At 37.1% G+C, this 25,302-nt stretch overlaps 4 protein-coding genes across 6 annotated transcripts; 3 read left to right on the plus strand and 1 right to left on the minus strand.

Annotated features, from left to right (window-relative positions):
- The first annotated feature begins 727 nt into the window (after nucleotides 1-727).
- LOC112166404 (probable 3-hydroxyisobutyrate dehydrogenase, mitochondrial) lies at nucleotides 728-4,411 on the plus strand. 2 transcript variants are annotated; one of them, XM_024303245.2, is made up of 10 exons: nucleotides 729-1,053; nucleotides 1,455-1,543; nucleotides 1,744-1,858; nucleotides 2,131-2,281; nucleotides 2,454-2,536; nucleotides 2,707-2,802; nucleotides 2,930-3,072; nucleotides 3,246-3,330; nucleotides 3,527-3,606; nucleotides 4,185-4,411. In XM_024303245.2, exons 1-10 carry the CDS (start codon nucleotides 946-948, stop codon nucleotides 4,270-4,272), a joined length of 1,038 nt encoding a protein of 345 aa, XP_024159013.1. In that variant the 5' UTR covers nucleotides 729-945; the 3' UTR covers nucleotides 4,273-4,411. The 2 variants fall into 2 exon arrangements, with proteins under 2 accessions (XP_024159014.1, XP_024159013.1); XM_024303246.2 differs by lacking the exon at nucleotides 1,455-1,543 and having other exon boundaries at nucleotides 728-1,053.
- A 5,922-nt stretch (nucleotides 4,412-10,333) lies between these two features.
- LOC112203139 (F-box protein SKIP19) lies at nucleotides 10,334-14,145 on the minus strand. Its single transcript, XM_024344151.1, has 3 exons — nucleotides 13,416-14,145; nucleotides 10,618-10,689; nucleotides 10,334-10,530 (listed from the first exon to the last, which is right to left on the minus strand). The coding sequence occupies exons 1-3, from the start codon at nucleotides 14,143-14,145 to the stop codon at nucleotides 10,334-10,336; spliced, it is 999 nt and encodes a 332-aa protein (XP_024199919.1).
- A 2,231-nt stretch (nucleotides 14,146-16,376) lies between these two features.
- LOC112203140 (MADS-box protein defh21) lies at nucleotides 16,377-17,557 on the plus strand. Its single transcript, XM_024344152.1, has 3 exons — nucleotides 16,377-16,868; nucleotides 17,050-17,109; nucleotides 17,324-17,557. Exons 1-3 carry the CDS (start codon nucleotides 16,377-16,379, stop codon nucleotides 17,555-17,557), a joined length of 786 nt encoding a protein of 261 aa, XP_024199920.1.
- Nucleotides 17,558-18,584: 1,027 nt separating this feature from the next.
- Nucleotides 18,585-25,038, plus strand: LOC112201437 (small RNA 2'-O-methyltransferase). Of its 2 annotated transcripts, none has more exons than XM_024342318.2 (10): nucleotides 18,585-18,811; nucleotides 19,621-19,943; nucleotides 20,209-20,298; nucleotides 20,522-21,024; nucleotides 21,127-21,372; nucleotides 21,529-22,478; nucleotides 22,915-23,066; nucleotides 23,154-23,270; nucleotides 23,684-23,821; nucleotides 24,354-25,038. In XM_024342318.2, the coding sequence occupies exons 2-10, from the start codon at nucleotides 19,671-19,673 to the stop codon at nucleotides 24,828-24,830; spliced, it is 2,946 nt and encodes a 981-aa protein (XP_024198086.1). In that variant the 5' UTR covers nucleotides 18,585-18,811; nucleotides 19,621-19,670; the 3' UTR covers nucleotides 24,831-25,038. The 2 variants fall into 2 exon arrangements, with proteins under 2 accessions (XP_024198086.1, XP_024198087.1); XM_024342319.2 differs by having other exon boundaries at nucleotides 19,656-19,943.
- Nucleotides 25,039-25,302: the final 264 nt, after the last annotated feature.

The raw sequence follows: 25,302 nt of genomic DNA on the forward strand, positions 1-25,302 counted from the left end.
AGAGTTAGCTAATCTGAACATGTTGTATTAAGACTATATATGAGGATCTCTCTTCCATATAGTTTAGTTTGCCCTAGAGTTAGCTAATCTGAACATGTTCATTTTTCGGGAGGTATATAATATCTCATTGGCCTCCATTTTGTAACTTTCGGGTTTCTAGTTTGATCAGCGTATTTAATCTACCATTGTGAAAATGGAGCTTGTTTCAAAGGGTGCAATTCTTTTTACTTTTGTATCGCTTCCATGACATTAACTGCCATCTCTTTGCAAGGGCCTAACGAAGAATGTGATTGTAGAGAGGCCTTGCAAGGGAGCAAATGGTTTTGCATGAAATTGTAATCTATGTTATGGTCCATTGGAGCATGATTTTCAATTGTCAAGTCCAACTACCATTGCATTTGCTATAGTAAGCAAGTAAAGTAACACGATATGACCATAAGAGCAGTGCTACTTGAATATGCCTATGCTCTTTGCCCTCTATATCAATATCACGTTGTATCATATATCATATTTCATATTTCCAGTACGAAGTGAAAGGTTGATCATGGATTTTGGCTGCTGAAACTAAACCTACAATGCTTCGTAACAATACAGACACGTCAATGCTCAATCAGCGAAAGTTTTATAGTACTTTGGAGTATGACATAATATAGTATTTAGAAAGAAAAAAAGAAAAAGAAAAACTTATTGTTTGTTTTATCCACTCTGACGGCAAAGCCTAGCTGACGAGGCATTTGTCATTTTGTTATATGACTGAACACGAAATGCTTCTGGAGATGAACATATAACAAAGACAAATATTCCTTGTTTGGCTTTTCATTCGAAGCAAAGATTATAGCTGTTTGTATTGTATCATTCCATTTGATAAGCACGTTTTGCAAGTAGTGAGTGATCATGAGAGTGTGAGACTCAGAGAGAGAGAGAGAGCGAGAAACATAAGCAAGCATGGCAGTCTTGTACAGAGTGAGATCAATACATCATCTATCCAAATGTATTTCCACAAAAATTTTACCGGGGAGATTTTACTCGGCACAAGTCTCGTCCCAATTTGAGGTAAAGCTCTGATCTTTCTCGTTTTTAACCAGTAGATACACTTTCCTTGAAGACCCAGAACAGTTTGAAGTAGAATTGAAAGTGCTTTTGAGTTATCTATGCTAATTCCCAACTGGGTTTGTGAGAGAATTGTTGGATTACTTCTTGGTTTTCTATTTCTTCTTCATCTTTTAAAGGCTTACCCCTTTTTCTTTTGTTTTGTGATTGGATTACTCAAAAAGAAGAAAAATTTAAATTACAGGCATATATGATATATCTGTTGTGGGTATACTGAGTTCTAAAGCCATGGATTTGTTTTACGTGGATATAACTACTTACTGATTATGTTATAGAGATTGCAACTTATATTGTACAATTTTGTTGCTCCAGTAAAATTATAGTGCTTAAATGGTGGTTTGCAGACTGTAGGGTTTATTGGACTGGGAAATATGGGATCCAGAATGGCAAACAATCTAATAAAGGCGGGATACCGAGTAGCTGTTCATGACATGTAATGAACTTAAATCTTTGCTACTGAATATTTGGACCTCATCCAATTAAACATGTTGAAACTGAGAATCGTCAGTATGAAATATTTGAGTCACCACAAGTCCCACACGTTTATCTTGAATTCTTCATGGAATGTTACCATTAAACATACTTAATGTGAAGTACTCAAGTGATGATGCGACCTTGGATTTGTGTTTTCAGAAACTGCAATGCCATGAAAAAGTTCTCTGATATTGGAGCCGCAACAAAAGAAACACCTACTGAAGTTGCAGAAGCTAGTGATGTTGTAATCACAATGCTCCCTACATCATCTCATGTGAGTTCCGTAATTCATATAATCTTCTGCAAACATTGTATTTTGCTTTTAATGTAGTGCCATGATCTTCCATAGATTAGGAAAATTGAATCAGAGCTTTGTCAATTGTAATTCAGTGCCACAAAAGCATCACCTTGATGTTTCATCTGTGATTCCTCAAAGACTAACATATGAGAAAAATCAGATAGTATGCAATTTTGAGGAGTTCTGCTTCCAAATTAATGAACTGCATAATGTGACACCTTTTTTTTCATTTTTTTTTTCACATGCAGGTATATGATGTTTATACTGGACCAAATGGTTTACTTTATGGAGGGAATTTGCGACCACGGCTATTTATAGATTCATCCACTATTGATCCACAAACATCGAGAAAGCTTTCTACCATCGTCTCTAACTGTACTCTAAAGGAACAGAAAGAAGGTATAACAGCAGATTGTCATAATCATATATTAGATATTGAATGGTTGAGGTTGTGGAAAGCAAAATGTTTTAATGGCGAATTCTAGTGGTAGAAAATGAAGTTTGTAATTGATACATAAAATTGAGCATTAAATTGTATCCTATATATGACCAGACTTTGTATCTTTTTTAGATCATTGGAAGAAGCCTGCCTTGCTGGATGCTCCAGTATCTGGAGGTGTCCTTGCAGCGGAAGCTGGGACTCTTACTTTCATGGTATCTTTTCAGTTCTGCAATCCAAATTTTGTAGACTTAGATGTAGTTTGGGATTGTGCTTAGTTTGGTGATATATGTGTATAGACGAGATATATGCTTTTAAGGGTGACCGGGGCTTGTAAATAGTTTGGAGATATCTAAGTATTGATGAAGAGATGACATGTGTTAAGGTTGGTGGATCTGAGGAAGCTTATATGGCGGCTGAACCCTTGTTCCTTTCGATGGGGAAGAACACAGTTTATTGTGGTGGGGCAGGAAATGGTTCAGTAAGTTCCATCATTACTGCATCAAATATACATTATATTCAGCTTATTGTGAACTTTTCATGCTTAGTTCTTAGATGTCCTGAATTTGCTGCTGAGTATTAGAACTCTTAATGTGTTTGCTATATAGGCAGCAAAGATTTGCAATAATCTGGCACTGGCTATAAGTATGCTTGGCGTCTCAGAATCTCTTGCTCTTGGTCAGTCTCTAGGAATATCTGCCAGTACTCTAACAAAAGTGTTTAACTCTTCCAGTGCTCGCTGTTGGAGCAGGTATTCTTGAGCACACTGTCAGTTGTAGTGCCATTCATTCATTTATGTGATATCTTGCCCCTGCACATCTATGTGTAACATCTTCAGCTTTTTGGCTCATATTTGGGAAAATTTCTGTTTGCATTTGGTTCATAATGCCTAACACTAAGGATATGGCATTCAATATATGACAGCGATAGTTACAATCCAGTTCCGGGAGTGATGGAAGGGGTTCCCTCTTCGAGAAACTATGATGGTGGGTTTGCATCCAAACTAATGGTAAGTTAACTAGTTTAATCCAGTTCATAATTTCCCCTTATGTTGGTTTAGGGGCCTTCGTAATAGTACAGGTGTGTGTACCAGCAAGAACATACACGTTATATATAGGAACCGGGTCCATGTACTATTTAGCGTTAGTCGCTTAATCATTTGGATTAGGTTACTAAGATGAGAACTTATGGACTTGCAATTGCAGGCTAAAGACGTAAATATTGCTGCAACATCAGCCAAAGAGGTTGGTCTTCGATGCCCGTTGACTTCCCAAGCACAAGAGATGTAAATCCCTTTGCCTTTCTGAGTGTAAATCGCATATTATAGGTTACTTTGAATTCGAAGTTTACTTTTAGCTTTTCATTGAAGTCCAGTTTCTTAAGTTTACAGTTGGTCTTCTAAACGTTTATAACTTGGCACTTAGCCTTTACTTGAATGAAGTTCAGCCAAAGTTTTTTTCTTTTCCTTTGAACCACGTGGTGTGATGTGTTGGTCGAGCGGCCTAGTCTGGAACCCCTAGGTCTAGCGTTCGAATCCCAACTCCACCCCGTGGCTAGCAGATTTGAGGGACCTAGGTCTATTAAACACCGAGGTTCGTGCGTCTGCGGTGCAGTGATTAGTCCGGCTATGCTGGGATACACTGCATGAGGGTGTGTGTGGTTACTACTGTTGTCCAAACCTAAAAAAAAACAAGTTTTTTTCTTTTGGTCTGAAGTTCAGCCAAAGTTTGATAAAGCCTTTCATTAGCATCCAAATATCCAATTTAGATCCTAAAACTGGTAAAAGTGGATTGTAATGGACAACATTTATAGCCTCTCTATAAGAATAATGCAATATAATTGATGTACTGATGTCTTCTGCAGATATACAGAGCTCTGTGAGGATGGCCATGAAACCAAGGACTTCTCCTGCGTATTCCGCCATTATTACTCTGGCAAGAATGAGATTTAGTTTGACTACTGTTATTGTATAGTACTACTTCTTGGTAGCAGATTAATAGAGCTGTGCTACTGTCAGTGGATTGAATGAATTACGTAAAACAAAAGTTATTGCACCATTTTTTCTTTTACCTTATTTGGAATCATTGAAATCACAATTCTTTTCCATGATAAGAATAAGGGAGTTTCTATTCATACCTCCAATAATAGTATTTGGACCTCTTCTCAAAATTTTGGCTTTAAAGTTCCAAATTTATCCTCGGATTTTTTTTTTCTCACTTCTCACCTCACCATCCTCGAGTTGCTACAATCCAAAAAACCTCTAGAGATTTTCAAACAACGACCACAATTTTGGTTGAAACTTAAATAGCAACTTAGGACGGGATGTTGAATTTCAGTGAAGATTATGGTTATTTAGTTTAATCTCTCTTGATCCATCACTATTAACTGATACTTGGGTAGGGCTGGGATCGGTTTGGCTCGGCTCGGGAATGAGCCAATACCGACACTGATACCGACTTTATGGTCGGCTTAGATCGGTTCGGGATGCTGGAATTTTGCCAACGATACCGATTGGTTCCGAAACCGATTGATTCGGTATAGTTTCGGTACCAATCGGATTCCACATTTTCATTTTCACGATATGGGTTTTCCACATTTTCATCGTTGAACTCACTTCGTGAACTGGGTTCCTGCATTGGTGGTGCAGAGGTGGATTGGAGCAAGGAAGAAGGTGGGTCTGCTGTAGGTGCAGAGGTGGATTGGGATTTGGGACAAAGAGATGTGGGAATTGTTAGTTGAAGAAGAAGAAGGAGAAGGAGAAGCAGAAGAATCAACCCATGTTCATATCCTCAATAATTGGTCTCAGACCAGTCATGGTAGCTCCACCACATCCATGCGCACGACACCACCACCCCCGCCGTCTCCGTCAAACCGTATCCATGGCTCACCACGAATCCCAGCGACTCTATCTGAGATAGAACTGCCACGGGCAACGGAGCTCCGGAGGTCATGATCTGGATTCGGCTCAGCTCGGATAATTCGGTATGTGTTTGACCCATACCGGTGCCGACCCGTTTACATAGTTTTCGGTACGGTTCGGATCGAGATGCCGGAGAACTATCTTTTCATACCGAGCCGATTGGTTTCGGCTCGGATCGGACGGGATCGGTATCGGTTTCTCGGCTTTGAATTCCCAGGCCTATACTTGGGTCATCTCCTTTAACCGCATCTCCTTAAAATCTTTTATCATTCCCAGTTTCCCACCAATCTATATGATTATATCATCTTGTTATGTGGGAATCAATACCTTTCAGTATTGGTAAATAAGATCCATAACTCGATAATGATGAATCCATGAAATATCACACAAAAATTACAACAAAAGAAAGAAAGAAATCATAGAATTTGAAAGATAAGATGATTCTATTGAAGCTTAGGGTTCTGATAGGGAGAAACCTATAAATCAATTATAAAGTTGTTAAGAGAATGTCTCCAACTAACTTAATAGGAGGAAATAGAGTTTTTGTTTAGAATATATAAAATATACGGTAGCCATTGGTAAGGTAGTATATTTCCCTATAGTGACATTGACAGCAGAGAAGCAAAAGTTATCTCGGATTCAAATTTGCTCACCACTTTTATTTTGTGGTGATATCACCACCCCCTATTAAAACTTGCCACGTCATCTAGAATTAATTGAATACTTAAAATATAATTTTTTAATAAAATATCATGATAAACTATAATTATGTTTTATAACACGTAACAATTTTATATTGAGTGGTGGTATCACCACCAATACTTTGGTGGTGAGCAAATTTGAATCCGAGAGGTAGTGGCGGGAGTCTGAAAAGTTTGCAAAGGTGCAGTTTTTTTGGTTTAAATGCAAAGTAGGATTTTAAAATTTTCAAAAAAGTTAGGAGGTCTAAATGCTACTTTTGGAGGTATGAATAGAAACTCCCTAAGAATAAATATCCTACAAAAGAAAAAAGTTCAATATGAATAAATGCAAGAATCAAGGCTTTGGAATTCATCTCCATTTTGATGCAAGGGGTCCTTGGTTCAAGATTCCTATTCCCAAATCCCAATCCATACATGGGTGCTCTTTGATATAAAAGAAAGGAAGATGCATGAATGAAAGAAAGATGGTTCTTTACCATTAACAGAACTTATCAATTCAATCCTTTGAATTTTCAAACAAGCAGAATGATTATGGCAAAAAACAAATTCTCACAAACCCATTTCAAGTTGAAACTGAAAGCTATTTTATCGTAGTCTTACGTAATAATATACACATAACTTGTTTAGTAAAAGAATGCTAAACTACTCTTTTAATGTCTTCGAAAACTCTTCGTTGAGTTCGTTCTCATCCATGTGGTTTAATTTTAAGTTAATCCCACAGTTTCATTAACTAGCAATTATGTCCAAAACATTAATCTCATTAATTATTTAATTTGGAAGACCGAGATAGGTTGATTGAAAAAATAAATAACCCTATAGTAGGGCTGTCAATGGGTCGTGTCGGGTCAAGGTATCTGTCGTATCGCAAGATACAAACCAAAACCCAACCCATTTAATAATCGTGTCAAAAATTTAAACCCAAACCCAACCTATTTATTAAACGGGTTACCCGTTTCCAACCCGCTTAACCCATTTAATAAATAGGTTGTGTCGTGTTTGATAAAATGATCTATTTAAGGGTTAATAATGTGACCTATTTAACGAAAAAAATGCATAAATTGATTAAATTCACTAAAAACTCCACAAGGCGAAGAATATAAATAATTATATATAATTCATAAATAATTAAAGCCAATAATTATGAAGTAAAATATTTCAAATTGTCTAATCCTATGATCAAATACTCCCAACGTCTAAAATTTCAAGAAGAAGTATTGCATAATCGGGTTATACGGGTTCACTTCGTGTTAGCGGGTTGACCCGTGGCCGACCCATTTATTAAATGGGTCATAGCGGGTTGACCCATGGCTGACCTGCTTTTTAATCGTGCGGGTTCAACCCGCTTTATTTCGTGCGGGTTTCGAGTCGTGTTATCGGGTCGTGTCGAAATTGACAGCCCTACCCTATAGGGACTGGAATGAAAAATAAACTCAAACTATGGGGATGAAAAGTGTAATTAAGCTCCTTCCAAAGCAAGGCAGGACCAAGGTTTTAAATATCGGTTTTAAATATTAAAAAAATAGATATAGAAAATATCGGGGATATAGGAGAAAATATATCATTTTTGAAAGAGTCAATTTATTAGAATTACATATAAATACCTATGAATATCAACTTCATATACATCCAAAAACAGACTCTAGGTAGTTGAAAAGCCTCTCGCTAGTCTACGAAAATGCAATAATCACACTAAGACAAATGACCCACTATGTGATGAACATGATAGTTATAGATCTCTTTAGAGCTACTGATTGTTTCCCCTATAAAGGGATAATAAGAATGAATCCAACTAGTTGACTAATCATATACTTCTCCATATTGATTATATCTATAAGCGTCATAGCCAAATTGATTGTTGCCTTCATGAGATTCATTTGAGATCCCACTGCGCTCTGTGCCTAAACTGATAGAGTCAAAACTTAAGGCAATTGACGAAACATCAGATGGGGTACTTTGATCATTAGTTGCACATCTAGTCCTCTTCCCATATCGGGTCTTCTCTTGAGCACCATGACCAGCTGTTCTCACTCCGTGGTCTTCATCTTGGGAGGTATGATCAAAATTACCTTCACAGGTAAGTTGGTTTAATCTTCCACCCACAGAAGATTGTCCATATTCATATTTTTCACCTCCACCACCTATTTCGCTTCCACCCTCTCCACCATCATCAGAACTATCCGGAATTGCTATACCACCCCACGCATCATCACTATCTTAATTATCTCCTGGGTTTTTAACAACTTCTTTAGATAAGACCCTCTTTACGTTGATTCCAGCATTAGTTGTAGTTTCTACAACTTGTGGAAGAGGTCTTCCAGCTTCATCATCAAGGTGTGCAGGCATAATCCAATCATGAAGTGGATCAATGACATTATCAAGCGGCTCACTTGCAATATGAAGTAGATCTATATAGTTGTTTTCATTGACCACATAATAGTTGTTTTAAATATCGGTTTGAGAGGATTTTCTCCTCACCTAGATTCGTCTTGAGGAGATTTTCTACTCACCTAGATTCGCCTTGAGGGTATTTCTCCTCACCCATATTTGTCTTGAGGAGATCTCTATTTACTAAAGATTTGCATTTAGAGAATCACTTAGTTTTTTCTATTTTTTATTTTTTTTTCATCATATTTTACAGATATTTCTTCACTTTATCGGGGAAATATCTCAAATATCTAATATATCGGGGATATTTGATAATGTCAGAAAAATTTCGCAGAAATGGTAGAAGATAAGATATTCACCCCCTAAGATATATCAGTCTGTCGAAAAAGGGAGATATCGGGAGATATATCGGAAATATCGCAGATATTTAAAACCCTAACATATGCAGGACCAAATGAAGTTTCGGCCGGTCGGCCCCACTATTGTAGGCATGGACAATATTCCGAAACCAAAAACTTTCCCTCCTTGAAGTCCTTTTAACGATGACTATTAAAGATTTAGTTGAGGATTTTTTTGTGAGACTCATTTTTTTTTATCACATTTCCGTAAATTAACAGTTAGATGTTTAGATATTCATGTGTAGATCATTTATGCAATTTTTCAACTAAATTGAAAAAATCCTTAAGACATTCATAATAATGATTTATCAATTATGATGACCTAGCGCTCTGCTAGGGTTTATTGCCTGCCTCTCACCTTCGACAACATTCTCAAAACTTCCAAACTTCAATGGCCTTGGCTATTGCTAGCATTGTGGCTAATTGTTTCTTTTTTCTTACTACTTTCGTGTGGTTGCTTGGAGCGCCGCCTTGGATTTGGTTCCCGACGGGTGTTGTTTGGGATAGCAGGTCTGGTGTTCTGGTGGCTTCTTTGAGGCTAAGCTCTGATTGCGTGGATTTGTGGTGGTCTGTATCTAATCGAATCGACTGGGTCTTAACTGATGACAGAAACGGTGATTCGCTGCAACGTCGTACAGTCGCTAGAGTTGGGCTGGTCTGGCCAGAAGATCGGGGGACCGATCTAAGTGTGGTTGATTTTATGGTTGTGCTGGGCGTCTCCGATCGGCTTCGTTTCGATCTTGGGACTGCTTTCTTCATTGCTTGCGATGGAGCTCCTCCTTGGCAAGTAGAAGCGGTAGAGGGGGAGGAGGTTGATAATTTGTTGGTGGCGCCGTCCATTTCTGGCTGCCAGATCGAGACACTTTGGATCCCGAATGCTGGTCGAGCGGGTTACGTCGGTGACGGCGGTGAACTCTTCCCTGACGGCTGGTCAGGGACTGGAAGATGGAGGCTGGGCTTGGTGGGTGGCTTGGGCCTCCAAGTGGGCTTGCTGCTTTGGGCTAGGGGTCTTGGTGGGCTGTTTTATGTTGTGTTGGTGGACTTGGTAGTTCTTGACCCATCAGCAAAGTGGCTTTTTGTTGGTTTTATGTTGGGTCATGATTCCTCTTTTCAAGGTGGAGGGTGGGACTGTGCAGATTGTGGAGTTTGCTACTGCAGAGAGAGATGTGGAAGGTGCTATGTCACCTTATACTAATAGTTTAATTTAATTCTTGTTTGGGTCGCAAAAACCAGTGCCTTAGTTGAATCATTTTATGTCAACTTCAAGGTTTCTTGGTTTTTGCTAGAATAATGGTGCGTAGATTTCCTAAAAGATGGGTGCACTCGGAATTTTCTGGGATGTTTTTCTACTAGAATAGGGTTTCATGAGGTTCTAAGGAACCAGTGGCGTATCCAGGATCTGAATATGGGTTGGGCTGGATTTAAGTGCATAAAAATTTTGCAAGCTCGTAAATTTTTTTTCTTTTGAGGTTTGGAATCCAGTGGGAAGCTCATCCTCACGCCTTTAATATTATCATTCAAAACATAAAATTGGGGGGGGGGGGGGGGGGGGGACATAAAACTAAAACCCTTAAATTAAAAGTTACAAGCATAAACTTGTTGTAAAAACTAACTAAATCGTACCATTCGAGGCCCACTCATTTCAAACTCAGCAATTACAGAATCATTATCAATACTATCAGCAAATTCTTTTTCAATGTTGAGAACCATCAAATCATCAAGAAAGTCATCTTCCATCTTATTTCTAAGTTTATTTTTGATGATGTTCATAGCCGAAAATGTTCTCTCTGTTGTTGCTGTAGAAACTGGCAGAGTCAACACAAGACAAATCAATCTATAAATCATAGGAAATAATGTTGACTTTCATGATTCAACTAACCGCCGACACAAACCAGACACATAAGTTGTCTTGGCAAATCTTGGATCCCTCAGAATATTTGTTAGAAAATATCCACACTCCATATCTAGAGCAAGCATATCAAATGATGAAAATCTATAGGATAAAACTTCAAAGCAAGATTGCAAACATCTTCAGATCTGAATGTATCATTATTAAAATTATACATATATACAAAAACTAAAAACCAACATCAAGATTCAAGCACCAGGTTATAACTTATAACCAAAACAAAAACAACAAAAAACAAAAACTAAGCAATTGAAGCAAGTGAACAGTATTTATATAAATAGCCTAATATTCTAATGACCAAAAGAATGGACACCAGGACATGACATATTGGCATATATAAAGACCTCCCTAAGTCGGCAGAAATCTACCAAAGCAACCACATATAATATTGCATATTTCAAACATCCATATTTAATATTGCAAGCTTCCAATAGCCACAGCAAACCAATTAATCCACCGCAAAGCAACTAATATACCGATTATCATTTATCAATAGCCCATCCGCCATCCCTATCATATATTTCAAACATCCACTAATCCACAGATATACCGGAACATCCACCGGCCACCTCATGACCTCAAAGCAATTAAGCAAAGAATTAGAAAGAGAGAACTCATAGGAATGACAGGATTTGGAAAGATTTCAGACTTCTGCCATTCAATGATCTCTTACGAAGTTCCGAATACTTCAATTGAAGCCTCTGAAATTCAAAGATCACAGTCAATTGCAAGCAAAACCCATCAATGGGGCTTGGGAGATATGAAATTAGAACTTAGAAGTACCTTTATGTGGGTGATCTGGAGCTAATCGGGTTGGAGGAACTGAGGAAGAGGAACTTACGAACTGACGAACTCGGTTGGAGGAGCTGAGGATTAGGAAATGAGGAAGAGGTACTGAGGAAGTCAGGAAGAGGAACGTTGTCGGCTACTCTCTAGTAAGGAACTAAAGGAAGTCGCGAACTGAGGATTAATAATTTAATATGATGTGTGTCTATATATATATATATATATTATTTTAAAAAATTTTTTTTTAAGTACTATGGGCAATACCTATACTTGGGGCTTTTTCTCCTTGATTCTGGATTGGGCTATAGCCCAACCAGCCCTGTGACTGGTTATGCCCCTGTAAGGAACGATTATTTCTGTCGACCCCATAGGGGTGTTTTGTTTTTGTACTGCTTGCTGAATTTTAATGAAAGAGCTGACCTATTTCCATCAAAAAAATGATTTATCAGTTATGAACATAAATGGTTTATGTTTGATAGATTTGGTTCGTCCATTAATTTGATCTAGTTCGGTACCTTAACGATTAGCAATTTGGAAGAAAATTTTCAAAAGTACATAAACATTGAAGAATTAATTTGCCGTAATATAATCGAAAAATAGGTGTCTCAAACCGGATTTAAAAGTCATCAACTATTAAAGTGATCTTCATTAGAATGACTCCCTTTTTTTATGTATACAAAAACAATTCTCCAAAAAATTATAGAAACCCAAGAACACAAAACACACAAAACTCGCTTCCGAGATAGTACAACTAAACAACCCAAAACCCACTTTCTCAGGCTGTTGGTCTCTCAGTTCTCTATTAACCCCAATGTACATTCATCTTTCTTAAGTTCATTTATCACTATTTATATATCAACTAACAGGGCCCTTCTAGTGAGGGATCCATTTTTTGGGTCTTTTATAGGGATAACCAACTTTTCGATCATATTTTCATATCTTAACCATTCAGTTTTTAGGTCCTAATATATAGATCACTTCTGTAAATTTTCAGCCAATTTGATGATCGTTAAGGCATTCAAAACTGCAATTTACCATTATAAACACAAACGGTTCCGGTTCTACAGATTCAGTCCGTTCATGTAAATTGAAGTTTTGGATATCTTAACGATCACCAATTTGGCTGAAAATTTGCAGAAGTGATCTATACATTAGGACCTAAAAACTGAACGGTTAAGATGTGAAAATATGATCTAAAAGTTGGTCTAATGCCTATCCCTATAAAAGACCAAAAAAATGGATCCCTTAGTGGAAGCCGTCTATGTTAACTAATACCTTTAATCTATGTTAACTAATACCTTTAATTATATCTTCTTTTGGGTATAATGGAATAGGTGGGTAACACTAAAAATGATCTGGATTTTGATCATGTGAATGTCGTCACCATTGCGGCACTTAGCGCAGGAATGTTTACATTATGAATGGGCAAATGTAACAGAACGTTTTCAAATAATAAAAGGATTTTGTTTATTTAGTGATATTAATTTATGTGAGTTTGCCATATATCAGATGTGGTACAAAATATAAAATTATAATTTCAAATGAAAACAAAATATAACGCGCTAGTGCAAAAACTTATCCCCATATCGAGTTACATACATTGATAAACGCATGAGAAATTCTTACATAGGGCAAACATATCAAGTGACAGTGAGGCAGCCCAATCAAAGCCTAGAAAAAAAAAATTTAAATGTGTTCCGAAACTATCCATACTTATTATAATGAAATACCCAAAACATTTCCTTGCATGTTCACTGATTGGACAGTCCTACCAGCCACGTGGTACGTTTGCTCTACGTAAATATCTCTCTAAACGCATGGTCCGCATGGTTTGTTTTCGTTCAGCTGTTGTTACTCTATGCATGTGATGGAAATTTTTCGTCCTTGTACGAAAGTCATAATAAGCAAAGTTGTAGGGAAGCCGCAATTTTTTTCTAATTTGTTCCACACATCTTCTTCTCAAATCTTCATCTAGATTTGGAACAAAACACTCACCCAAATCAAGTGTCTCAAGACCAAGACAGGACTCGAGGATTTTCCTCAATTCATCATTAGTTAGCACAAATCCAGAAAGCGAAAGGTTGTGTAAACCGCGCATGGTTCGTGCTATAGTGTCTCCGTACATAGAGTAGCTAGCCCCACGGAATCGATGGTTCAGGTTCAATGATACTAAAAGGGGGCAAGATCTTCCAATCACTTCTAGAGTTTTACACGAGAGAAAGTACACTGAAATGTCAAGCTCTTTTAACCGCGCAAATTTCGAGGCCACTCCACACAGTCCCTCATTTGTTATCTTGGGGCAACATTCCAATCGGAGGCGCCTGATTCCACATGAACTACTATCAGTTATGTACTTAAGAAGCCTGTCGGTGCCGAAGCGCACAACGTTGATATCGACCAAACCACCACAGCTACGATCAATGAGATCGCGGCACATATGCTCCATGTTGCCGTAGATATTCTGATCCGAAGGGAGATGATGCATGTCGATGGTTTGCCATACCAGAGGGTTAACCTTGCAGATTTTCAACCATCTCTTGCACACAAGCTGACAATTATCCAAGATCTCTGTAGCTTTCAACCTTGAAAATATTGACGCCGATATGTCCTCCGGGAGATCCAACCAGTTTCGGCAGCCTAGCTTTCGCTCTCTGCAGGATTCTCGGGTGTCCGAGAAACTTCGCTTCGGGCAGTGTTGGGTGGTTTCATATGAGGATCTTCCCATTGATATATTGAAGATTCAGAGAAAATTTGAACTACGTGTTGGGTGCTTTGTCTTAATTTTATGGCAATATATAGGTCGATGGATCGTGGGGATTTGATTGCTTCGACAACAAACTCGTGTTCACACGAATATTTTGATAGACGAAAACAATTGTTTTCGATCACTTTATATGGCTCGCCTTAACAAGCCCAACTGAAGAAGGAACCCTTGTTTTTTCTTATTTGAAGAAGAATCCTAGTCAAGATTTAAGTTCTTGTTATACATGGAACATCTTAATTATCCATTAACCAAGAAAAAGAAAATATGGAAATCCCAAAAAAATTCGACTTCTTTTAAATCAAACGGCTTAGTACTTTCACTTAATGAAACCTTAATCAATGTTGCTCCTAGGATATGTCCAATTGTGAGTAGAATTCCTCGCAAATAATGAGTACTCTTGTGTTCTTGTTGGTTTATATGGGTTCAGACTTTGGGCTAGCTGCAGGTTCAGTATCTCCATCTGTATTATTAGCTTGACTTATTTAGAAGAAAACTAGTTAACCAGGCCCCAAGCCCCCAACTCAACCTACACCGTCTGACTGTAGGAGACAATAAGCGAAACGGGGTCGTTCCCTTTCTAATATATAGTTCATCAATCATCGTCCCACTTGTGCTCCTCCCATTTTTTTTTTTCATCCAGATTACTAGAAGGGTAAAATAGAGTTTTAAAATGTTCAAAAATAAGAGGAGGTCAAATAAGTGAATAACCACATGGGAGGTATGAATAGGAGCAAATTAACCCCTAAACTTATCCAGAATAAACGCTACTTACTTGGAATGGAATGTAATGATTACGGAGTAAAAACACTCATGTGTTTACTAACACATAAAGGAATCGGAATGATTCCGGGTAAAAGAATTCTTGTGTTTACTAACACATAAAGGAATCGGAATGGGTGTAGGTCCCACATATTTATCAGGAATCGATTCCTGAATATTCAGGAATTTGATTACGAAGGGGAGAGATGGGTTTAGGAATTGCAATACCGATTCCTTTGTTCTTCCATTCCACTTGTCTCCGATTCATGATTGTTTTCCATTCCAAGTAAGTAAACGTGCCATAAATCTCTTAGGATTCATTGTACCCTTTTGCATATCAGAACGTCTAGATTGGGAGGAAAAAAAAAATTTATCAAATCTCTCCCGAACTCATGCCTATTAAGCAACTTTCACATATTAGAAACATCCATGAAAAGAGATTTATTTTTGTAATTAACTAAAAAGTAAATAACTAATGGTGGTTTTTCCCATGATATGGCGATGATGATCGTTTTTTAAGCCCTTAATTTTACGTGGTCATCAATCAATTAATAATTTCATTACCGAAAAATAATAATAATTTATTAGTAATTGAAATAAAAAAGGAAAAGACTGAGCCATTATAAATGCTCTTTTTTTACAAACAAGTCAATCTCCCTCCAATATATATTAGCTAGGGTTTTTCTATATACGTCTAGGATTCTCCGATTCTACCAGGTTAGTTCTTCCAAATCAGTATCTTTGTTCTAACTTTTTTCTTGCCTTTTTCTTCTCATATTTTTGCGGTACTCTAGTTCGTTCTTGTTTTATAGGATTCTACTTCCTCCCTTTTCTTTTGTGTTGCTCTTCCTCTGCTCTTTTTCCTTCTCTGATCGCCTTTGTGGCTTGATGAATTTTCATTATCGACCAAAAGAAAAAAAAAAAAAAATTCGTTCTTGTTTTATAGGATTTTCTATTTGTCTAGTTAACTGTAAGAGCAGAAAAGATCTAACCGTACGTAATGCATGCAAATATGTATGTACTCCGTTGATGTTACGATAGTTCAAAAGATTATCTCATGAAGTATTTCTTAGATTTTAGCTTTGTTTTTTTTATTAGCAGTAAAATTTAGAAACAAAAACCTCGAAACCAATAAGTTCTTACACTATCAAAATTGAAGGCATGAGTTCTAGATGGAGGAAGGGAGTTGCATCCGCCAGAAATTTATATTTTAGCTTTGTTGGGGCTTGTGGTTATGGAAAAAATTTATGTTGATCAAGTGAAAAAAAAAAAAAAAATTTATGTTGAGAAGCAACATGCATCGGACTATAGGATGATTCATGCTGCATGATTGTCCATTTTTTAAATTTTAATTCGCCAATAATTCGTTAATGTTAGTTTTGGTTCGATCACTGATGCATTTTACATATTTTCTATGTATGTTTTCTCAGATCATGGGTCGCAGTAATACAAAGTTGCCTTTGGAACTAATAAAGAATGAGAAGTCGCGCAATGTCACTTTTCGAAAGAGGAAGAAGGGATTGATGAAGAAGACGTATGAATTGAACAAGCTTTGTGATGTGCAGTGTTCTGTTATCATTTATGAGAACAAAAATGGCCAACTGGTCCGGCCGGATACCTATCCTGAAAACCCTGAAGAGGTCAAGCAAATTATTGATAGATTTGTCTCCAAATCAGCCAAAGTAAGGAAAGTTGAAAACTTGGCTGATTTTTTCGGCAAACAAATCATGCAAGTGAAGAAAGAGACTGCCAAATTGCACCAAAGGAACAATGAAGCTCGGTTTCCTTCATGGCATGACATGCTAGATGACTTTTCATTAGATCAATTGCTTGCTCTTTTGAAAAAACTAGAGCACAAAATCGAAGACGTGCACAAGCATTATGATAAGCAATGTGTTATTGATGACAGTATACTACGACAAACGGTGTGTGCTTTTCTATTCTCGTCTTTTAACTTGTTTATTTGATTTATTATTGTAGAAATTTCATGTTACTCCGGAATATAACATACTATGAATTTTTTCACTTTCAACGGATTTGATTCAAAACTAGAGTAACATGAAACAAACTAACTGATAGTTTTTAAATTATATTAATCATTTGCAGGCCTTGTTTCCAAACAACAACGTAGACTATTCTCAAATGGTTGCATTGAACCAATACCTGGTTCGATGATGTACACAAGTGATAGCTCTTTGCCTGAAGAGCAAACTAATCTCCAAGCCTTGTTTCAGAACAATCTAATCAATTTTCACCATAATTACAATTACGGTTCGATCATGACGAACGGCAGAAACGGTAAAACGTACTGATGAATCTAAGAAGTACTACACTTTGCATTAATTTTGATCATCAACTTAACTGGTATGACTAACAACAGCATGCAGGCATGCCGTGGCAGAACTACAGCATTCAGAGTGCTCCATCAGCATCAAACGGATCAAATTATGACGAACAAAGTACAGCTATGAAGTGTGAAAATCATCTGCAATACGGAAACATCAATGAAAATTTGACAGTATGTAATCACGTCCCGTCGCAGCAGACTGTGTATCCAATGTCCGCAAGTTATTTGTTTGATAATGCCAACCAATTCTTGCATCTCAAAGGCTAGTTTGGACAACGATGATGAATATCAGCACACTATTGGGAAACCACTAGTAGACATCACCTCAACGAAATCGAATAACCTAAGGAATTTATTGTTTTTAGAGCATTAATTCTTTTGCTAGCTAGGGTTGCAAATTTAATTTGATTATATATTTGAGATCCAATATGACGTACGTACTGGTGTTGCTTGATGTTTATGGTTTCGAATGGACCCTTTTAATAATTTTATAAACGTTCTGGACTTCTGGTGTTGCTATTGCTTGATGTTTATATATGATCAACCAGTAAGGCTCAAATGCTCTCAAACGTGGATGAATGCTATTTTGGTCAGCCTAACCATTCTTTCGGATCAAAAAGCTTCATCATCTCAAAAGAAAGCGAAAATAGCCCAATGGCCAAAATTGTCATACAAAAGAAGAGAAGAAATTTAAATGAATAAATGCATAAATGAAGGCTTTGGAATGCATCTTCATTTTGATGCACATCGGTGCATCTCCAGTTTGACATTCCTATTCCCAATGCATTCATCGGTGCCCTTTGATAAAAAAAGGGAGATAATATCAATGAAATAAAAGAAAGATGATTCCTTACCTAAACTACCTGCATGAAACCATATACAAAATTTTCTATCAGTTTAAATTTTGAATTTTCAATCATGATTGTGGTAAAATACATCATAACTTTTTTTTAAAGATAAATTGATATCATTAGATCATTAACCAAAAGCTATAGTTTACAAACACTTACATAAAAAATGCGACAAGAAAATCCGGAATAACCTATCTAAGCAAATATGCAAACTACACTTTCATTCTCTTCATTCTCATCTATGTAGTTTTAGTTTATAGTTTAATTTGAGAGTTTAAAGACGTGTTTAGTGCGATTTTATTAAAGTTAAGTTATTGAAAATTAATTAACCTTAAAGGGATTCGAATGAAGAATAAACCCAAACTATGGGGATCAATAATGTAATTTAGCCAAGAGAAGCTCCTTCCCAAGCAAGGCAGGATCAAATGAAGGCGACTCCACTATGTACCATGTAGGCATGGACAAGTTTCGGAACCGAAACCTTTCCCTCCTTTCTCTTTTTATATATACAAATACCACTCTCCAAAAAATCCCAGAAACCCCAAAACATACAAAACTCGCTTCTGGGATAGTACAACCCACACTAAACTAAGCAACCCCAAAACCCACTTCTCTCAGTCTCTCAGTTTCTCTCTCTCAAACATTGAAGGAAGGTAGTTAATGCCGAAAGGTACGACCTTTACTCTTTTCTTTGATCCTATTGCCATTTCACTGCTTTGTTTACGTTACCATAGGCATTTTCTTTCGGTTATCTGATTTGGGTTTGCATGCCTGTCTTCAATTTGGGAACTAATTTCGGTTTTGCTTTGCTTTTCTGTGCAAATTTGATGCTTTACTTGCTTGGTTCGTCTCTTGTTTAGAAACCCATTTCGTTTTACTGCTCAGTTTTAACTATTCGGCTACTTTTTGTTCTAATTGCTTGGTGCATTGCTTTGTTTTGTAGTAGTTAGTTGAAAGGTTCGACCTTTTTTCTTTTGTAATTTCGAATTTCTTGTATATCTTATTCGATCATCAAGGGACTAAATATGGTCGAAAAATGTTGAATTTGGTGATCAAAGGTTGGCAAGGTTGGTTTTGGTTGCTGTTTTAGTTGAGGAACGGAGAAGATAATACATAAATTCTGGGCTTTTTTTTTTCGTTTGATATATTTTTGCTTTCTTTTGGTTCAATGTCTGAGTCATCGGTTTTGAGGTGATTGCCATTCAGAATGAAAGTATTAGCATTGTAAAACTCACTCAGATTTATCAACTTGTACCTTGATCGGCTGAGTTTGAGTTTGTTTTGGTAACTTATCACTAAGGTTGAACACATCCAAAAGTTTTGCACCTTTCCTCTATTTTTTCTTTGTTAGTCAGAAAACTAAAATGTCCTTTGGATGATGTTATATGTTCTTGGAGTATGTCTCACTTTTTTGGGGATCATGTAGTGTCTTGTACAGTTATGTTAATAATTATGGTCTTGATTGTCTTTCTCATACAGGAACTCATATCTAACGCGATATAGGCCTTTTGTAGACCTGTTGGTTGCTGATGGAAACTGAAGGAGCCTCATCTGTCACAGTTCGAAAGACTAGCTGTACACCTAAGGCTATTATACACCAAAAGTTTGGTACCAATGCGTGCTATAAACATGAGGAAGTGCATGAGTCTGCTGAAAATGGATGTCCAGGATTAGCCATTGTGCAGAAAGGCCCTTGCCTTTACCGCTGTACCTTGCAGCTTCCAGAAATTACTGTTGTATCTGGAATCTTTAAAAAGAAGAAGGATGCTGAGCAATCTGCTGCTGAATTGGCCTTAGAAAAGGTGTGGTTTCTTTTGTTTTCTGTTAGTTTCTTATTTCTGCTGATGTTGTTGCTGCCAGACCAGGATTGATGATGTTCAATGAAGATTAGTAAACATTCTGTTCCATGGTCAATGTATATAAATAGCATTGAAAATTTTCATATGGGTGTTGCTTCCCAACTCAGATCTTTCCAGCCTATGAATATACCCATTGAAATACTTTTTAGACTGTTTTTTTTCCTTATCTTATGGTTATGGTTGGTAATTATTTATTCCATTTCTGCAGCTGCGCATCACCCCCGCCACAAAAAGTTCCTCTCTTCCAGAAGCATGGGATGGTTTAGTCTCTCGGGTCAAATATTTATTTTCAGAAGAGGTTTGTAGTCCTTGAGCTAAGAGCTAATATTGTTTGTTGCCACATAAATAAGCATGTAATTTTTTTCAATGAAAAATGTATAGGATAATAGTGAGCACCTCCCTCAAGTTCTATATTGATTACATCGTTACAATTAATTGGACTAGGGTCTATGAGATAACTTACATGTTCAAACTTTTATAGGTATCACTCAAACCTGTTCTCTTGTGTTTCACTGTTACAGTTCCTTTCATCTCTTCATCCGCTGAGTGGTCATTTGAGAGCAGCTTTGCAAAGAGAAGGTCATCTTGCTGGCTTGATCCCTGCTTGTGCTATAGCCGTCTTTGATGCAACACTAAGTAATCTGTGTAAATCCATTGATCCTAAGGTGGAAGCAAATCCCTTCTTGATAATATCATATGTTATGAGGGCTGCTGCTAAATTATCTGGATTTATTGCTAGTTCAGAGCGAGAGCTCTGGATTAGGAGGCAAAATCCATACCCTCCAGAAATTATAGAGTTATCATCTATCCAGCAAAATCCAAACAATTCTGAAATTATAGTCTCACCATCTAACCGGCAATCAGGCTCTCCTGAAATCCTTATGGTTGAAGCCATAAATATACCGTGTTCACTAGAGAAGACTGTTGAAAGAGTAATTCTTAATCTAACATCTTCTGGTTATTTCCTGGATGTTATTGCAAAGCAACTTGGGTTGTTGGAAGCTGCTGACCTTATGATCTCAAGGTATGTGGACAATTAACCCTGAAAAATCTTGGAAGACTGTTTGGTAGATCTGTAATTGTCTGTGCTTAATGTGTAGTACAAATTCTTTGAATTCTTTGACAGGCCTGTAGGTAAGGCTTCCTCTGAGACAAGGCTGCACTTTGCTGCTCCAAAGCAATATCTGTTGGATATTTCTTCAGATCTTCTTCATGCCAAAGAAGTTCGTAGTTTTGAAGGATCTTTGAATGCAAGAGCAAGTTACTTGTCTGGTCAAGATATCTATGGTGATGCTATTTTGGCAACCATTGGCTACACATGGAGGTCCAAAGACCTTTTCTATGAAGATGTATCTGTGAAATCATATTACAGGTCTTTTCTAACTTATGTTATATAAAATGTTCATTTTACCATAAAAAAATATGAAAAAATACATAGCAGATGTGATATCCACTCCTTTTTGTGCATCATTTTGTATTTAGGTGCGAAACATGCATAATTTAGTCTTACTTAGATGTAGTTCTGCAGGATGCTTATTGGCAAGACACCAAGTGGACTTTACAGGCTGTCCAGAGGGGCAATACTTGCAGCTGAGTTACCTTTGGCATTTACTACAAATGCAAAATGGAAGGGTTCCTTACCAAGGGAGATGCTCTGTACATTCTGTCGTCAGCATCGGCTTTCTCAGCCTATGTTCTCTACTTTAAGCAGTCTAGAAGAATCATCTGACTCCTCACAATCACACAAGAAGTTAAGGGCGACAGACTTGGTTGCGAAAGACACACAACATGCAAATGGTTGTGTTGTTACTGCTGGTTCAAAGGAAACAGTGGAGTCCGGAGGTAGCTTTAGATGTGAAATAAAAGTATATTCTAAGTTTCAGGATTTGATTTTAGAATGCTCACCAAAAGAGTCTTTTAAGAAGCAGAGTGATTCTGTCCAGAATGCCTCTTTGAAAGTTCTCTTATGGTTAGATATATACTTTAGGGATCCAAATGTGCCTTTCGAGAGATTAAAGGCTTCTGCTGATGGACTTGACATTAGATTTGAACCGAAAATTTTTGTTGAAGCATTTATGCTTTGTCAATCTCTTCATAATGTCGGTCATAATGAGATTGAAGAAGGCAAATTAGTATATCCCAACTCTGTGAATGTGCCAAATGTTCTGTCTGGACACGGACTTCGTTCTCTGAATATAGAAGGCCCTGATTCTGGTATTTCTCCATCTAATGGGTCCTTATCATGTGTGAGTTATTCTGCATCTCTAGTGACTGAAGAGCATCTAAGAGAACAACTGGAAAGTAGTGATGACTTTGAGTTTGAGATAGCTTCTGGAGCAGTGAATCCACATCTTGAATCAGTTCTCATTCAGATGTCGGTCGATCAGTCTGCTTGTTTCATTGTGGATTTACCCCCTCGAGAGTTGATTTTTGCTGCAGCTGATGATTCTGCAAGGATGCTTTCCTTATTGTCTTCAAGTGAGTTGCTTATTTTCCATGTCAAACTTCTATAGAGGGTTCCATATAGCTAGTTACTCCATGAAATTTACTCAATAATATTTCTAGATTAAAATTAGGACATGCAATTCATTTTCTTCAATTTTTGCGGTACTTATGAGAGAAAAAATCCATTGAGTAGAGAATGATGAGTTCTTTTCAACCACAATAGTCATAATCAGAAATAATTAGATGCATGATCTTCCCATTCGAGCCGCTATTAATAATTTCATCAAAAAGTGGTTGTAATTGGACAGTTTGGACCTGCAATAATAAGTAGTAATGAAAAGTAAAACCTGGTTATTGATTCTCATTACAAACATCTGTGATTGATTCTTGTTCTTGTTACTTCTCTTTTGGGGAGACTTTTGTTCCGAGATCTAACACTGTTCATTTGGTTTGTGTTATTGTTCTTCAGAAACCTGCTGCTTGGAGTACACCATAAGGTTGTTGCGGGTAACAGAACCCTTGGAGGACAGAATGGAGCAGGCCTTGTTCAGCCCTCCACTTTCAAAACAACGAGTGGAATATGCAGTGCAAAGCATCAAAGAATCTTGTGCTACTACTTTGGTAAATGAATTTCCATTCTCTTTTGACTTTACAATAATTATATGAGACATTCAGTTTGATGTCCTTGTTGATTGTTGATTGTTGCAGGTTGACTTTGGATGTGGCTCTGGTAGTTTGTTGGATTCCTTATTAAATTATCCAACTTCTCTGGAAAAAATTGCTGGTGTTGATCTTTCACAAAAGAGTCTTACCCGTGCGGCAAAGGTCTGAACACCTCTGAATTTTCGGTATATAGTATTTCTTTGCTTATTATAATCCATTTTGGTGTTATCTTTTCATTAATTTAGTTGTCCAAAATGGGAAGTAAATACCTGATAGATTTGGCGGGAGTAGTATAGATAGATTTGCTAAATATTATCACCAGAAAGCTCATGTTGCCAAGACATTCAAGGAATGGATGCCTTCCCAATACATATATATGATACATTTGGTCAAAACTTAAAAGTGATATGCAACTGAAGTTGCAAGCGTTTTGAGTTGTTTTTCTTGATGTGTAAATGATCCTTTGTTTGGATTCAAGCAGATTTCAGTTGTTTGTTTGTATGTTTCTACCTTAAAGTTTGTCTAGTTAACCACTTTCCTTGGTGTTGATTCTTAATTTTCTATTACCATTGCAGATACTTAATTCCAAATTAAACTCGACTTCAGGTGCTGATACCTCATGTACACCCCTAAAATCTGCAATTCTTTATGATGGTTCGGTTACAGATCATGATTCTCGATTGTGTGGGTTTGATATAGGCACTTGCTTAGAGGTAATAAATATACCTCCTTTAATCTTTATGATGTAGATTGTTGTTTATTTTGCGCTGAAAAAAGAAACTGAATTTCGTTGAATGCCTCATGCTATTTTCTCCTAACTACATACAAACATTAATTCCTCTTATCTCTGCCAATTTGTACTTTTCACTAGATTATGGAACTTTGTACATCTGTTTCGACTTTTCTCTTCATTACAACTTTGAAGACCAAGAATGTGTATACAAATGAATGAATTCTTTGATGTACATATGTATGATGATCGAAATTGTGGATGTGACTTGTGATATCCTGTGTTGGTCAGACCTAAACTTGAGAGGAAAGATCTAATATAAAGAAAAATAAGATTCTTGAAAAGAATTACTTATAGAGAGAGAATTTCAAAGTTATCTTTTTGATGAGATTTTGAAATGTTTGTTCATAAGAAAAATTTTGGCCACCATGTCATTGAGTCACTGTACTTGTAAATAATCCTGTCTGTATTCCTTAGCATTTGGTTATTGTTTTTGACTCTGATTGGAATCCTAGGTAATCGAGCATATGGAGGAAGATCAAGCACATCTCTTTGGCAATGTGGCATTGAGTTATTTCCGTCCTAAAATTCTCATTGTCTCGACACCAAACTATGAATATAATGTCATACTCCAGAAGTCTACTTTATCAACCACAGAAGATGATGTTGATGAAAGAAATGAATCACAACCTTGTAAGTTTCGTAACCATGACCACAAGTTTGAGTGGACGAGAGCGCAGTTCAATTGCTGGGCAACCGAATTGGCCACGAGGCACAACTACAGTGTTGAGTTCAGTGGGGTTGGTGGATCTGGTGATGAACCAGGTTTTGCTTCCCAGATTGCTGTATTCAGACGGAGAGCCATACCTCAGGAAGGTTATCCTGAACTCTCGGATTTGGAACATCGTTACCAAGTCATATGGGAATGGACTAGTAGCGATAGGTCAAGATGTTATGAAATCCTACGTAAATGGTTTTCCTGTTTCGGATAGGAGAAGTCATTAAGTTGTCATGTGCTTGGTACGCTTTAGTCGTTAATTGAGTCCGTTAGGGTTAAGCTGCTAATTAGCCTTTCAATTAGTTGTAACCAATACATGGGGGACACGTGTCCGTGGTAGCCCAAGATGACCTATATAAACTGGACCTTTGTATTTCTTATCTCATCGATCAATATATCTGAATTTCCTTTTGCTTCTTTTATATATTTTCTACTGTTAATCTTCTGGTTAGCGTTGTCACCCTAAACACAAGATGTGCTCCATAAGAGACAATGACACCCATGTAGTATTTCAGATCCCATGAAACTGAGCTTTTATCCCGTCTGGTGCCCTTTCATTATATAGTCCAAGTTAAGAATCATACAAAGTGGGAGTTGTAAGAGTATCAGCTAGAAATAGGTCAAGGACTCAAGATAATGATATGCAATCTCATGACAACAGTTTGTTTTATTAAAAGGTTGGCCTT

Source organism: Rosa chinensis, chromosome 5 (assembly GCF_002994745.2).
Source record: "Rosa chinensis cultivar Old Blush chromosome 5, RchiOBHm-V2, whole genome shotgun sequence".
Taxonomy (NCBI): domain Eukaryota; kingdom Viridiplantae; phylum Streptophyta; class Magnoliopsida; order Rosales; family Rosaceae; genus Rosa; species Rosa chinensis.